Source organism: Pongo abelii, chromosome 21 (assembly GCF_028885655.2).
Source record: "Pongo abelii isolate AG06213 chromosome 21, NHGRI_mPonAbe1-v2.0_pri, whole genome shotgun sequence".
In the NCBI taxonomy this organism is placed as follows: domain Eukaryota; kingdom Metazoa; phylum Chordata; class Mammalia; order Primates; family Hominidae; genus Pongo; species Pongo abelii.
In genome coordinates, this window is record NC_072006.2 from 68,524,752 (window position 1) to 68,540,061 (window position 15,310).

A 15,310-nucleotide genomic window follows, 5' to 3' on the forward strand; every position below is an offset into this window, starting at 1 on the left:
TTGCAGTGAGCCAAGATCGTGCCACTGCACTGCAGCCTGGGCAACAAGAATGAAACTCTGTCTCAAAAAAAAAAAAAAAAAAAGATGATGGTTCCTTCCCACCAGTTTATTTTCTGTCAGGGGTTTGGTCTCTGACCCCCTGGATTGTTGAGACACCTCGCACTGTTCCCTCCCATCTTGCCTGACTGCCCCCCACCAGCTCCCAGGCCCAGTATGTCTCTGTGCCACCCCATCGTCTCTATAGGCCCTGTCCTGCAGTGGGTTCTGTCCCTCCCTGCAGCTTGGTAAGGTTGTTGGGGCTTCAATACACACTCCAGACCACATCCCTCTCCCTCCCAACTCTGGGACACTCTCTGCACCTCTGAAAAAAACTCCCAGCCCTTCTTGAGCCTCTCCCTTCCTCTGGGCACCCCTTGCTCCTTATCAATCCTGGCTGGCCTGTGGCCTGTACTTCTGATCTGCACACAGGTATCACAGAGGACAGAGACCCCAGGGCCCCAGCCCTTGGTGGGGGCGGGGAGTACAAGGGGGCAGTAGTCTTTGTTTTCAACCAGCTCCCTCGGTAATGCTTTGAGAGTTACTGTGCTAGGGGATCTTCGTGGCTGAAAACATTCAGATGAACCAGATATTTAAAAGTTTCCCTCATGCAAAGTCCCTCCACTGGTTGGGCCGGCCCGGGGAGGGTCAAGGGTGGGTCTCTAGCCCGGTTTTCCGGGGCGTCTGTGTGCACTCCCTCCCCAGAACCTTGCGCTTGTCCATCCCAGGGAGAAATCAGGTGGGGAGCGGCCTCACTGCTGGCTCCTTGATGGGTGACTTGCTCCAGGGGTCCATGCTGATACCCCAGACCCCACCCCACCAACACTTCAACCGGGACTGGGGCATATGCACAACTGCACAGCCTCCTCTGACGGCTCCTTGATGCTTCTGGGATGTTGACCCTCTCTCCTTTCCACCTCCCCTCTTAGGAACTTGCAGCTCTCTGGGGTTAGTTCTCCTCTGTGCTGTCTGGGCTGCACCTCCTGCCCAGGAGGGGCCTCTCTGTGCTCTAGCCCTTACCAGCATCTCAGGATCTGCAGTCCTGATACTTGGAGGTCTCCCCCACCCCCAGCTTGAGGGCTGGCTTCCTTTCGGTGGTCTTCAAATCAACTCACCCCCGGCCGTTGGAGAAGCCCGTGTGTCTGGCCAGGCTGGCTCCATGGATGTGTCCAGTGTCTTCATGGATGGTGGGAACCAGCTTTGAAACCCTGGCCACCCGGACCTCCGAAGCCATACTTTCTGGGGTTCCTGCACAAGGGCAGTTCCAGTGCGGCTTCTACAGGACCCTGGCCAGCTCCTTGGTCTGGTTGTCAGCCATTGAGAGAGTGGTTGAAGGCTGGGTGGTTCTAGCCTCCCCTCGTGCCTCTGATGAGGCTGGACCCTTCAAGTCTTCATATATGCCCAAACTATGGGATTCTGACCACAAGGACTTGCTTGGATTGTCTAGGCTGGAAGCTATGTCCTCAGCTCACTGTGAGGGGCAGAGTCAGTCAGTATGGAAACCGTGTTCATCTATTAATAATAATATAATAATATAATATCATGGGGCCTCTGTCTTAGAAAGGCTTTGCTCCTCACGAGGAATTCTATGCTTTTTCCCTATGATTGAGTTTTTTTTTTTTGTGATGGAGTCTCACTCTGTTGCCAGGCTGGAGTGCAGTGGCATGATCTCGGCTCGCTGCTAGCTCCGCCTCCTGGATTCAAGCGATTCTCCTGCCTCAGCCTCCTGAGTAGTTGGGACTACAGGCACATGCCGCCACGCCCGGCTAATTTTTTTTTTTTTTTTGTATTTTAGTAGAGACGGGGTTTCACTTTGTTGCCCAGGCTGGTCTCAAACTCCTGAGCTCAGGCAGTCCACCTCCCAAAGTGCTAGGATTACAGGCATGAGCCACTGCGCCCGGCCTGAGTCCTTTTTTTTTTTTTTTTTTTTTTTTTTTGAGACAGAGTCTCGCCCTGTCATCCAGGCTGGAGTGCAGTGGCACAATCTGGGCTCACTGCAACCTCCGCCTCCTGGGTTCAAGCGATTCTCCTGCCTCAGCTTCACAGGTAGCTGGGATTACAGGCATGTGCCACCACGCCCGGCTAATTTTTGTTTGTTTGTTTTTGAGACGGAGTCTCGCTTTGTCACCCAGGCTGGAGTGCAGTGGCGTGATCTCCGCTCACTGCAAGCTCCGCCTCCCGGGTTCACACCATTCTCCTGCCTCAGCCTCCCGAGTAGCTGGGACTACAGGCGCCCGCCACCACGCCCGGCTAATTTTTTGTATTTTTAGTAGAGACGGGGTTTCACCGTGTTAGCCAGGATGGTCTCGATCTCCTGAACTCGTGATCCGTCCGCCTTAGCCTCCCAAAGTGCTGGGATTACAGGCGTGAGCCACCACGCCCGGCCTAATTTTTGTATTTGTAGCAGAGACCGGGTTTCACCATGTTGGCCAGGCTGGTCTGGAACTCCTGACCTCAGATAATCCGCCCACCTCAGCCTCCCAAAGGGCTGGGATTACAGGGGTGAGCCACTGTGCCCGACCAAGATGAGTCTCTCTTTCTCTTTTTTTTTCTTTTGAGACGGAGTCTTGCTGTTGTTGGCCAGGGCTGGAGTGCAATGGTGCTATCTTGGCTTACTGCAACCTCTGCCTTCCGGGTTCCAGCAATTCTCCTGCCTCAGCCTCCCAAGTAGCTGAGATTACAGGTGCCCGGCACCACACCTGGCTAATTTTTGTATTCTTTGTAAAGAAGGGAATTCACCATGTTGGCCAGGCTGGTCTCGAACTCCTGACCTCAGGTGATCCACCCTCCTGGGCCTCCCAAAGCGCTGGGATTACAGGCATGAGCCACCATGCCCGGCTAAGATGAGTCTCTTAACTGACCATATTTTCCTTTTTTATTTTGGCTGCTGGGAAGCTCAGTTATATCTGATTAGTGCCACAGACAGCCCAAGAAATGCTCAGCCCATTCCACCTGCCACCTGGCCTCACAGTTCCTTGGCCTGAACTTGAATGACTACAGGCTCCTTGGTCCACACTCTCCCCCAGGATTGTGCCCTCTCCAGGAAACCACCCAGCATCTGCATTACTGGGGAGCTGCCAGGCAGTGGTGGGGATGCTGGCCCTGCACCTGTCCCCGTCCTCAACCCTTCCTAGGCCTGGGCCATCTCTCTGGCTGCCTGCAGTCTGGCCCTACCTAGGGACCTCCAACAACAATGGCAATGAACACTAATTGTCATGCTTCATCCCCTCTCTGTTCTCAGGCATGTGATGTGAATCAGTTTACATCACCTTGACGGGAGCCCTGTGAGGCGGACACTTATTCCAGTTTCACACGTGGGGAGACTGAGACACAGAGTGGTCAACGTGCAGAGCCCAGAATCTGCTCCCCGGTAGCTGACTTTGCAGGCAGGCGCCTTGCCCACGCAGCCTCTGCAGAGGGCCCCCGCGCCTCGCGAACCCCAGCAATGGCCCCTTCCAGACGCCACGTCCAGCTACCGCGCGCTTACACCTGCAGGGCCCCACAAGAGGCCTCCCAGTGTGCGCGGGCCTCTTGAAGAGGTAACTCCACTCAGGGACCCGAATGATCCAAACTCGGCTCTGGGAGGCTGGGGACGGCCTTCCAGGCCAAGGGGGGCGCGCGCAGGGCTCAGCGGGGCCCAAGAGCAGGACTGAGGGCTCTGGGTCCTGAGCCACCCACCGAAGGACGCCGGGGGACAGCAAAGTCCGAAGCAGGAGGAGAGAAGGGAGCAGACTCCTGGGCCTCCTGGGGCCCGGCCGCTCCGGGATGTCTGGGCTCCGGGAGCGGCGTGCCCGGGGCGCCTCCCTCGCGGGGTATTGTGGGACCACGAGTCGCTGGCGGCGGCGGGTCAGGACTACACTTCCCAGGAGGCTGTGCGCGCCGCGTGGCACCTGGGAGTTGTGGTCCAGAGCGCCGGCGCGGCGGGCGGGGCGGGCGGGCGCGTGGACTACGCATCCTAGGATGCCGCGCGCGGCCACGGGGCCGAGGGTTTGAACCGGGGGTCTGTCGATCGCGGCGGGGCTGCGTCGGCTGCGGCGGGTGTGGGAGGTGGCGACGGCCGGGGCCGGGGTCCCTGCCCGGCTGCGGAGGCGGGCGCGACAGGCGCGGGGGTCGCTGCTCCTGAAGCGATGATGGGCAAGGAGGAGGAGATTGCGCGGATCGCCCGGAGGCTGGACAAGATGGTGACCAAGAAGAGCGCGGTGAGGGGCGCGGGCCGTCAGGACCCCGGGAACCCCGCCCCGCCGAGACCCCGTGGAGCCCGCCGACCCCCGTTAGGGCCGGAAGACGACCTGAGGGGCAGGACGAGACCCCTTCCCGGCAGAGACTAACCGGGACGCAGGGGAGACCCCTCACCCGTGGCCGAGACCCCTGCCCCGGGCCAGCCCTGCCGTTCACCCCCGCAACCCCGGCAGAGGCCGCGATCAGGCCTGGACCTTGTCCCGGGAGAGCCAGCCGCTCTGGACTCAGACCCCCCCCCCTCGCCCGCAGTCACAAGCTCCTCACTCTTCCCTGTCCCTTAACTCCAGACCCCCAGCCTGGCCCGTCGACTCCTTCCTTGGCCCCGTCCCGCCTCTCGGAGCCCCCGGGGTGTTCGGGCCTCCTCTGCGGGCCGCCCCAGCCCCTTGCCTTCCTCCATCCCGGCCTGGGCATCCTCACGGGCCGAGCCCCGCCCCCCAACTCAGCCCTCTCCCACGCTCCGTCTCTTATAGCATTTGTCACCCTCCGTCTCCCATAGCATTTGTCGCCGGCAACAGTTTGGAGTCTGAGGTTGGATCCCCTTTTCTTCTGGAGCTTCCGTGCCTCCCCTGCCTCTTCCCAGACCTTGTCATCCTCCTTCACAGGCCAGCCAGATACTTGTCTTGCCTGTGGGCCCATTTTCTTCCCTGTCTGTCCCCACCCCACAAGAACCAGGTTTCTCTAATAAATTCTCTCCCTTCTTTAGCCAGGACTTAGCCCGCAGCAACTTGGGTTGTGGGTAGTTATGTGGACACCCTCCGAAAAGAGCTGGTGTGCTTATATAAGACCCAGGAGGTCGGGCAAGCCTTCTCTGGGAGTGTCTGGGCGCTGGAGCCTCTGGCCAGCTCTGTTCACTGCGGCCTGGGCCTCTGTTGTCTTGCGGCCACAGCGAGACTTTGGAGGAGGCTGTGTGTGAGGACTTTGAAGGGGCCAGGCCAGTGGGGGTCCAGTTCCGGCGTCATGACCTTGGCAACCTCTGCACCCTCCCACAGAAGCATCTTTAGAGGATGCTGCCTGCCTCCTGGGGGGCGGGGAGAGGTCTGGCCGCAGGTCGTTTGGAGCTCCTGGCTGGCTCAATAAATGTGACCTGTGCTTTCCCACCCAGACTGTGAACTCCTGGGGCAGGGCCAGCTGTGTGTCTGCCAGGCCAGCCCACAGCAGTGAAGGTGGCTGAGTCATGGGCTTTGGGTGATTTGTGCAGCCACCCCAGGGCTGTGTGACTGCAGTGGGGTTTTGGGGGAAGCTTTTTGGGCTGAGCAGAGTTGAATCTGGGTTCCTGTGACCAGCGTTCTGGACTGGGGTCTGCCCTGGGAAGGGGTAGGCTCCCACTCATTCCTGCTGGGTGCAGCACCCCCATCATTGCGTTCACACACACCCCGGAAAACTGGTCAGCACAAAGTAGGGGTCTGCGAACCATTCATAGCTGTTTCCAGAGATGACCTGAGAATGGAGTTGTTCCCCTTCTTAAAGGAGACAAAACACAAACGATAAAAGCTCTAGGTGGAAGACGCAAAGATGGGTCATGGAGCCAGGGGAGGGCTGGGTGGGGCTGGGCAGAACTGATGGGGGGTTTCTGGTGGAAGAACAGCTTGAGTAGAAGCCCCAGGGGAGAATGAGGAGGGGAGGAGGGCGCTGTGCAGTGGGGAGTGGGAGCCAGCAGAGCCTCCTGGGGGTCCCAGTGCCTGGGGGCCAGGTTTGGGGATTTTTATGCCTCTGGTCCTGAGCCCACTGAGAGCCACGTAAGCTGGTGCAGGGCTTTCAGGGGACAGTGGCCTTGGCTCTGGCTATCACCTCAAGGCTGGACTCTGTACAGCCCAAGGGGCAGGGCCTGCCTGGGAGGGCTTAGGAGGGGCTGCAGCGTGAGCAGACATGCCACCTGGATTGCTGGGGTTGTGCGGGAGTGGGTGGGACAAGCCCCTCCCATGGTCTGTGGGTTGTGGGACTCTGATCAGGTCACCTTAGGGCTGAGGGAATGATACACACGTGGAAACACATGCATGTGTTACAGAGGAGATGGGGTGTTGCAGGGCACAGTTGCAGTTTTAAACAGGAGAGGCCTTGCTGAGAAGGTGTTGTTTAAATAAAGCCCGGGAGGGAGGGAGGGAGGGAGATGTCCTGGGAGGCTGCCCCAAGCAGTGGAGCTGTGGGTACGGAGGACCTCAGTGGTGGCTCAGCGCCCTTGGGGAGCACTGAGTTGCTGTGCCTGGTGTGGAAATGTGACCGGTTTGTGCCTGGCCTCATCAGTGTGGAGGACCTGGAGGAAACGCAAATCTTGGGTGGGGAGATGAGGCAGAGAGAATGGGGTGCATTGGAATTGTCCAGGCGAGGGGTGCTGGCCTGCTTGGGGGCAACTCAGAGGCCTGGAGGATAGATGAGGAGGGGGGCTGTGGGCCTTGTAGGTGTTGGCTGTGGCCGTGCCTGGAGTGGAGGGACCCTGAGAGTTTGGCCTCAGCTGGGGACACTGATGTTCCTGGGTTGGCCCTTCACAGCTGGCGGGGGGTGGGTGCTTTGGGGAGAGGCTGCCCTGTACATCAGGGCATCAAGACACAGGGGAGGGAATGAACCTGGGGCTGCACTTTCACCTGGGTGTGGCCCTGGCTGCTGGAGAGGGGCCATGGCTCTGAAGCCCCCTGATTGGCCAGGGGAGCTGGCATTTCTGTTCTGGTTTGGGTCAGTGACCTGAGATGGTTACAACGAAGTCAGTGAGGTCATTGCCACGGATGTGGATTACAACCTGGAATGCTTGAGCTGCAGAACCCCTCCCCTTCTTGACTGAGCAGTAAGGGCTCCCTGCTGTGGTGGCAGGAACACATGGGCAGAGCCCTGGGTGTCTCCAGGTAGAGGAATTTTGGTTTCTTTTTGACCCCAGGTTGAATCTCCAAATTGTCACTGCCTTGTATTCCCTTCCAGTAGGCAGAAGGAGGTGATCTTGTCCGTTGAGATCTAAAGTCCTTTATGAAGGTCCTCCTTCTCCTTCCAGGAGGGAGCCATGGATCTGCTGCGGGAGCTGAAGGCCATGCCTATCACGCTGCACCTGCTCCAGGTAGGTCCCTGCCTGCCCCAGGTCCAGGACAGCTCCTGGATGCAGCCCAGGGGATGGCAGTTCTGAGGGCACCTGGCAGGGCTTCCCCACCCTCCCCACCGGGCCTTAGTTGGCACAAATGCCTGTTCCTGAGGAGAGGGTCTCTGCCTTTCTCTGGGCTCAGTGGGACAGGGAGGGGAGTCTGAGGATAACCCATCTTGTCCTCCATGGCTGAGGCTCCTGGGTTCCAAATGGGACAGTCGCCATTGGGAGAGGCATCTACCTCCCTGGCAGGTCCCGGGCTCCTGTCCTGTGGGAGCCACCAAGGGTCTGCCAGGAGAATCTGACCCCTAGGGTGGGCCCCTGCCTCCCCCTGACCCAGACCACTTGCCTTGTAGTCCACCCGAGTCGGGATGTCTGTCAACGCCCTTCGGAAGCAGAGCTCGGACGAGGAGGTCATTGCACTGGCCAAGTCCCTCATCAAGTCCTGGAAGAAGCTCCTGGGTGCGGCTCAGGCAGTGCCCACTGAGTGCTGGGGCAGGGGTCCGAGAAGTGCTGCCTCTTGCTGGTCAGCACGGTGTAGGGTGCTGGCAGTGCCCACCCTGAGCCAGGTCACTTGGGAGTGGGGCAGTGGCAAACCCAGACCATGAAGCACCCAGCTTGGGGCTGGCAGTGGATCAGTGGATGCCTGTCAGCATTGGCTGGGAGGTGTGGCCTAGGAGGCCAGGGTGTGTGCTGGGGGCAGGGTTCCAGATAGAATAAGGAGAGAAGAGAGTTGAGGCCAGGACTTGAACTGACAACACTGAGAGACTGGGGTGAGTTGGGAGGTCACACAGAGGAAGGTCATGGCCAGGAGGCTGGGAAGTGCCGGGAGAAGGGAAGCGGGAGGGAGAAGGCAGGGCCGCCTCAGCTACTCAGAGGGAACAGAGGGGCAGCCCCCTGCCAGGGAAGGGAAGGGCTGAGCTGGGCTGGACTGAAGGCTGCCTCTTCCTGGAGACAGTGGGGTGACTGGGATTGCAAAGATGCTGCTGTCCAGGATGGAGGCAGCCCTCCTAGCTCTGTCCACACCCTTGTGAAACAGTCTCTCTCCAGCCCTGTGTGGCCCTCAGGCCGTGCATGGCACAAGCACGTCCTGGTCCCCAGCCCTTGGGCCTGGCTCTGGGCTTTCAGGAAGAGCCTCGTGGGGGACATGCTTGGTCTCTCTGGCCAGGACAGGCAGGAGGGTGGGCCCCAGAGAGGCCCCAGAGGTGGCCTTTGTGAGTGGGTGCTTGCATGGGAAAGGGTTCTGGGGAGGCAGCCTTGGGGCTGCAGAGACGGACAGGTTGCTGGGGAGGGTGAGGACCTCTTCAAAGAGGCTGGGCAGCCTCCTGGCCCCTGGCTCCTCTGGCTGGGTGGGGGCTGGGGGGCTGGGGGCTGGGGCTGGGGCCACATTGGTGGTCGGGCTGAGGCTGTACCTTGGTGGTGGTCTGCGCTTCTCCCTCCTCTGCCTCCCTGTGATCAGCCCATCCCCTATCTTTCCTGCAGATGCTTCCGATGCCAAAGCCAGGGAGCGGGGGAGGGGCACGCCTCTGCCCACGTCCTCGAGGGATGCCTCAGAGGCCCCGGATCCCAGGTAGCACACCTGGAAGGCAGGTGCACACAGTCCTGCTTCCCAGCCTGTTTCCTTGCCGGAGAAAGGGTGCCAATCTCCGTGTGCCTAGGCACTGCTTTGAGGCCACACACAGAGTTGGTCGGCCTCATGCTGGACACTGGCCTTGTGGTGTGTCCTGCCTGCACTGACCACTTGAGACGCGGGTCTGTGTCCACCTGGCTGTCAGCTAGCCACCCTGGCCTCTTCCTCTGCCAAGAGCTGCTGTATACCCTGAGTGGGCCTGTTGGAGCCCCCTGGCCTCTTCCCCCAAGGCCCCCTGCTGGGTCGGGTTCTTGCTGGCCCACTCTGGCTTCCCCCTCAGCCTCACTCAACGAGGGTCCCTCCTTCCTGCAAAATTCTGCCCAGAACCAAAGGCGGGGGCCCAGCTCCCCTCTCCTGCCCTGCATGGGCATGTGTGGTCACCGCTGCCAGGGGGCGATGAGGGCTCTGTGGCCTGCAGCTGGGAGCTGGGGGTGCTTATTGTGGCAGGCTATAGCCGAGAGATGGCTTTGCCCTTGACCACACTGGGTTGCGGTGACTGGGCCACCAGGAGCTCATGGACACCTTTGCAAGTTGATTTTCCTCCAGGAAGCTGCCTGCTTCTGCCAGCTTCCACAGAAGGGATGAGGGGAGGGCTAGGTGGATGCAGCCTGGTCGTTGGGCAGCCCCATGTTGGGGTCCAGCCCTGAGGGGCATCCTTGTTCCATTCTGTATGTGCCCAGGGGGTCATCTGTGACAGCAGAACCTGGCCTTGGGCGGCCCCGCCTCGTCTCCCCCCAGACAGCTGTGGATGGCCCCGCCTCGTCTCCCCCGAGACAGACAGCTGTGGGCGGCCCCGCCTCGTCTCCCCCGAGACAGACAGCTGTGGGCGGCCCCGCCTCGTCTCCCCCCAGACAGCTGTGGGCGGCCCCGCCTCGTCTCCCCCCAGACAGCTGTGGGTGGCCCCGCCTCGTCTCCCCCCAGACAGCTGTGGGCACCCCACCTCGTCTCCCCCAAGACAGACAGCTGTGGGCACCCCACCTCGTCTCCCCCAAGACAGACAGCTGTGGGCGGCCCCGCCTCGTCTCCCCCGAGACAGACAGCTGTGGGCGGCCCCGCCTCGTCTTCCCCCAGACAGACAGCTGTGGGTGGCCCCGCCTCGTCTCCCCCCAGACACCTGTGGGTGGCCCCGCCTCGTCTCCCCACAGACAGACAGCTGTGGGTGGCCCCGCCTCGTCTCCCCACAGACAGACAGCTGTGGGCACCCCACCTCGTCTCCCCCAAGACAGACAGCTGTGGGCACCCCACCTCGTCTCCCCCAAGACAGACAGCTGTGGGCGGCCCCACCTCGTCTCCCCCAAGACAGACAGCTGTGGGCGGCCCCGCCTGGTCTCCCCCCAGACAGACAGCTGTGGGCGGCCCCGCCTGGTCTCCCCCCAGACAGACAGCTGTGGGCGGCCCCGCCTGGTCTCCCCCCAGACAGACAGCTGTGGGCGGCCCCGCCTCGTCCCCCGAGACAGCTGTGGGCGGCCCCGCCTCGTCCCCCGAGACAGACAGCTGTGGGCGGCCCCGCCTCGTCTCCCCCCAGACAGACAGCTGTGGGCGGCCCCGCCTCGTCCCCCGAGACAGACAGCTGTGGGCGGCCCCGCCTCATCTCCCCCCAGACAGACAGCTGTGGGCGGCCCCGCCTCATCTCCCCCCAGACAGACAGCTGTGGGCGGCCCCGCCTCGTCCCCCGAGACAGCTGTGGGCGGCCCCGCCTCGTCCCCCGAGACAGACAGCTGTGGGCGGCCCCGCCTCGTCTCCCCCCAGACAGACAGCTGTGGGCGGCCCCGCCTCGTCCCCCGAGACAGACAGCTGTGGGCGGCCCCGCCTCGTCCCCCGAGACAGACAGCTGTGGGCGGCCCCGCCTCATCTCCCCCCAGACAGACAGCTGTGGGCGGCCCCGCCTCGTCTCCCCCCAGACAGCTGTGGATGGCCCCGCCTCATCTCCCCTGAGACAGACAGCTGTGGGCGGCCCCGCCTCGTCTCCCCCCATACAGACAGCTGTGGGCGGCCCCGCCTCGTCCCCCGAGACAGCTGTGGGCGGCCCCGCCTCGTCCCCCGAGACAGACAGCTGTGGGCGGCCCCGCCTCGTCTCCCCCCAGACAGACAGCTGTGGGCGGCCCCGCCTCGTCCCCCGAGACAGACAGCTGTGGGCGGCCCCGCCTCATCTCCCCCCAGACAGACAGCTGTGGGCGGCCCCGCCTCGTCTCCCCCCAGACAGCTGTGGATGGCCCCGCCTCATCTCCCCTGAGACAGACAGCTGTGGGCGGCCCCGCCTCGTCTCCCCCCATACAGACAGCTGTGGGCGGCCCCGCCTCGTCTCCCCCCATACAGACAGCTGTGGGTGGCCCCGCCTCGTCTCCCCCCAGACAGCTGTGGGCGGCCCCGCGTCGTCTCCCCCCTAGACAGCTGTGGGTGGCCCTGCCTCGTCTCCCCCCGGACAGCTGTGGGCGCCCTGCCTCATCTTCCCCAAGACAGCTGTGGGTCTCTCCCTCTCCCTGACCAGGCAGCAGCTGCAGCTGTCCTCAGCAGAGTATTTGTGTTGCGGCCCAGTGGGTGGGCACCCCAGAGGTGGCAGGAACTGCCAGGTTCATTCTGATTGACTGGTGATGCTGCCCAGATGCTGACTGCTGGGTCTGGGATCCTGTTCCCACCTGGGGAGTACACCCTGACCCACTGAGGACCTCATGGCCCCCTCCCTCTTGGCTGCTGGGCACACCCCATGGGCATCTGGGCTGGACTCAACACAGGCAGGGCCACAGGCCACTGTTGGACTCTGGCAGAGTAGAATAAGCAGGGTTTGGAGAGGGATTATGCTGTGGCACCTGCTGCTTCTGGGACCAGTGTCTCGCTGGGGTGCCTGCAGCCTTGAGTCTGAACCCAGCTGACTCTGGCTCTCTGCAGCCGCAAGAGGCCGGAGCTGCCCAGGACACCGTCGACTCCGAGGATCACCACATTTCCCCCGGTGCCTGTCACCTGCGATGCCGTGCGCAACAAGTGCCGCGAGATGCTGACTGCTGCCCTGCAGACGGACCGTGAGTGCGGCCAGCCCTGGCTCCTGACACCCACTGGGGTTCACAGGGTGGCCCGGGCCCCTGCCTGCCTGCTGAGGCTTCCCTCAGCCCATTGCTGTGGCCCCGGCAGGGGTGTGGGGCCTGTGCCTGGATCATGGGCCTCTTGCAGGGACCCAGATGTCCCCTCTAAGCTGCCAGGGTGTTTTGCAGGCAGAAGGGGTGGCAGGCGGAGAAACCAGTGGGGGCAGCTAGTCAGGGCTCCCTCTTGCAGATGACCACGTGGCCATCGGTGCGGACTGCCAGCGCCTGTCGGCTCAGATTGAGGAATATATCCTTTGGGTAGGGGCTGTGGGCCTGGGTTTCTGGTGGGGTCAGGAGGCTGCCTGGCCTGGCGCCCTCTGGTGGCTGCTGGATGCCACTGCCCAGCTGTCCAGGGGTCACCTGCCTAGGTGGTCACCTGCTGGGGTGGTCAGGCTGTCTCACCCCAGGAGGGCCCCCGGACCAGCTGAGGGGCTGATTCTGCCTGCTGGTAGGGCCTAGGTCCCCTGGGGCTGTAGCCTGAAGCTGGGTCTCAGTCAGGAATGGGCCTTGGGCAGAATTGGCCCTGCTGCCCTTCACCTCTCCACCAGGTGTGGGTGGGCAGACCGACCCCTGTGTGGCTGGGCAGAACCTTTCCAGACCCCACCCCAACATGGCCCCCAGCGGGGCAGGTGGTAGGTGGAGGGCAGCGATGTTGTCCTCAGGTGGGTCCTTAAAACACTTGCACGCATCTTCCGGGACGTTGGAAACACAGACATGAAATATAAGAACCGTGTACGGAGTCGTATCTCCAACCTGAAGGATGCCAAGAACCCTGACCTGCGGCGGAATGTGCTGTGTGGGGCCATAACACCTCAGCAGATCGCCGTGATGACCTCAGAGGTGAGCCCCTGTTGGAGGGGCTGGAGGGCTGCTCCCTCGGAGCGGTGGGCTAAGCCACTGGCCCCGTGCTCCAGGAGATGGCCAGTGACGAGCTGAAGGAGATCCGTAAGGCCATGACCAAGGAGGCCATCCGAGAGCACCAGATGGCCCGCACTGGCGGCACGCAGACAGACCTGTTCACCTGCGGGAAGTGCAGGAAGAAGAACTGCACCTACACACAGGTGAGCGGCCGCTGGGCACCCTCCCCCGGGCCCGGTGTCTTCAGGGCATCCAGTGCCCCTCCTTGGAGCCCATGCCTGTTCCTGCCTCTGCTGCATGAATTTCCCGAGCCTCTCAGTCCCTGACTAGGCTAAGGCATGATGGCCACCTTCAGGGACCACTCCCCTCTACCCAGGACCTCTGGGCCCCAGGGGGCAGCGTCTTGGGTGATGGGGCCCACTTGTTGCAGGTACTCAAGTCAGAGGGCCTGGCCTGGCCTAGCCCAGCCTGAACAGAGGGCCCTTGAGGTGTTGATGTTGGTGGGAGGGCCATGCTGCCTGCTGCCTGGCAGTGACCGCAGGACCCTCAGTCCCTGCCATGGAGGGTGGACACTGAGTGTGCTGGGGAGACTGTGGATCCCATGAGATGGCAGGGACCCTGTTCAGAGGGGAGTGCAGCTGGGCGCAGTGCTCACATCTGTAATCCCAGCACTTTGGGAGGCCGAGGTAGGCGGATCATGAGGTCAGGAGTTCGAGATGAGCCTGACCAACATGGTGAAACCCTGTCTCTACTAAAAATACAAAAATTAGCCGGGTGTGGTGGCGCATGCCTATAATCCCAGCTACTCAGGAGGCTGAGGCAGGAGAATCGCTTGAACCCGGAAGGTGGAGGTTGCAGTGAGCCGAGATTGTGCCACTGCTCTCCAGCCTGGGCAACAGAGCGAGACTCCGTCTTAAAAAAAAAAAAAAGAGGGGAGTGTGTCGAAGCAGCTGCTGCGCCTGGCAGATGGGACTCGTGAGGGGCTGCAAGGACAGCCCTTCCTTCCCCTCGAAGGCTGCATGGGGCCTGGGTTGGCGCAGAGCTTGCCTCTCTCCTGCTCCCAGCCGCTGGTCAGAACAGGCTCTGCCTGTGGCCGGAGGCTCACCCTTGGGCCTTCCGGAAGGCAGCCGCGGGCACTGGGGACCCCTGCTAGTTCCCCCCACCATTGGGACCCTCTTGCCCTCAGCCAAGTCTGGGCCCTGCTGGTCCCCAGCCAATGTGAGCTGCTTCAGGCCCACACAAGGGCCTCTGCCCCGATAGACTCTGTCTTCCTCTCCCAAAGGCTCAGCTCTGGAAGGTTGGAGTCACGAGGCGGCCTCAGATCAGGTCACCTGTGGGAGCTCAGTGGCTGCGAGGCCCGCACTGCCTGTGTTGAGGGGATACCATCTGCAGCAGAGCATGGAGGTGACCCTGGGCTCACCCAGCTCTCTTTACAGGTGCAGACCCGCAGCTCTGACGAGCCCATGACCACCTTTGTTGTCTGCAACGAGTGTGGAAACCGCTGGAAGGTGGGTGAGCGGGCTCAGGCTGCTCCTCCCAGCTCCATTCTCTGGAGGTGGGGTGTCTCAGCCTCTGTGGGGTCTGTGGTGTGAACTGGGGATGGCCCTGCCCGACCAGCCTCCTGGGAGTCTTGGGCATGGTGGGTTGAGACCCCAGCCTTGGGTGAGCCTGTGCGGCTTTCCACTCTGGGGGATCTCATGTGGCCACAAGGCTGGAGGCCTCACCCCCTTTCTCGCAGTTCTGCTGAGCCCTCGTGTAGATGTGCTGCAGCCTTGGGCCCTCCCCTGCCCACGTCCTCCGTTGACACAGCTTCTCTGGAGACCCTAGAAGGCGGCATGTCCTGCCCTCAACCTGCCTGCCTGGATTGCACCTTTCTGCCCTTTCCCCCTCGTTATTAAATGTTTCTTTTTGCCATCTTGTTCTCCTCAGCCGTTATTCCTGGTGGGCCCCCGTCCCTCATGTTTGACCCGTTCCCGCTGCTGTGGACAAGGCCCCTCCCTGGGGTCGGGCAGTGCTTGGGTTTGGCCCTGGTGGGTCAGCCCCAGGAGAGGAGCTTGGCTGACCTTCAGAGATCACCTGGGGTGGCTCTGCCTGTGAGGGCAGGTGGGGAGAGGGTCTTGTGTGTGTCCTGTGCAGGGCAGTGTCCTCCCCACCGCCTCAGGCATGGGCAGCTCGGGACCTCCCGGCACTTCGGGACAGCTTGTCCCCATGCTGCCTTCTCTGTTCTTGTGGGAGTTGTGGTCTCAGGGCCCTGAGCCAATTTTAGCTTCAACTCACTTAACTTCCCAGAAATGCAGGGGATGGGCTGGTGAGCACTCAACTCATGCGGCCTGTGAGATGGTAAAGATGACATTGGGCCTGGCACCAAGTGGCCCCTCCTGCCCCAGCCAGCCTGCCTCTGGGGACCCC

At 62.0% G+C, this 15,310-nt stretch overlaps 1 protein-coding gene across 3 annotated transcripts; it reads left to right on the forward strand.

The window, feature by feature from the left end:
• The first annotated feature begins 3,991 nt into the window (after window positions 1-3,991).
• On the forward strand, window positions 3,992-14,815 carry TCEA2 (transcription elongation factor A2). 3 transcript variants are annotated; one of them, XM_009233839.3, is made up of 10 exons: window positions 3,992-4,235; window positions 7,253-7,315; window positions 7,693-7,798; window positions 8,819-8,906; window positions 11,853-11,983; window positions 12,234-12,290; window positions 12,729-12,883; window positions 12,958-13,104; window positions 14,338-14,409; window positions 14,640-14,815. In XM_009233839.3, exons 1-10 carry the CDS (start codon window positions 4,164-4,166, stop codon window positions 14,646-14,648), a joined length of 900 nt encoding a protein of 299 aa, XP_009232114.2. In that variant the 5' UTR covers window positions 3,992-4,163; the 3' UTR covers window positions 14,649-14,815. The 3 variants fall into 3 exon arrangements, with proteins under 3 accessions (XP_009232114.2, XP_054397946.1, XP_054397947.1); XM_054541971.2 differs by having other exon boundaries at window positions 4,064-4,235; window positions 7,183-7,315; XM_054541972.2 differs by having other exon boundaries at window positions 4,094-4,235; window positions 7,186-7,315.
• Window positions 14,816-15,310: the final 495 nt, after the last annotated feature.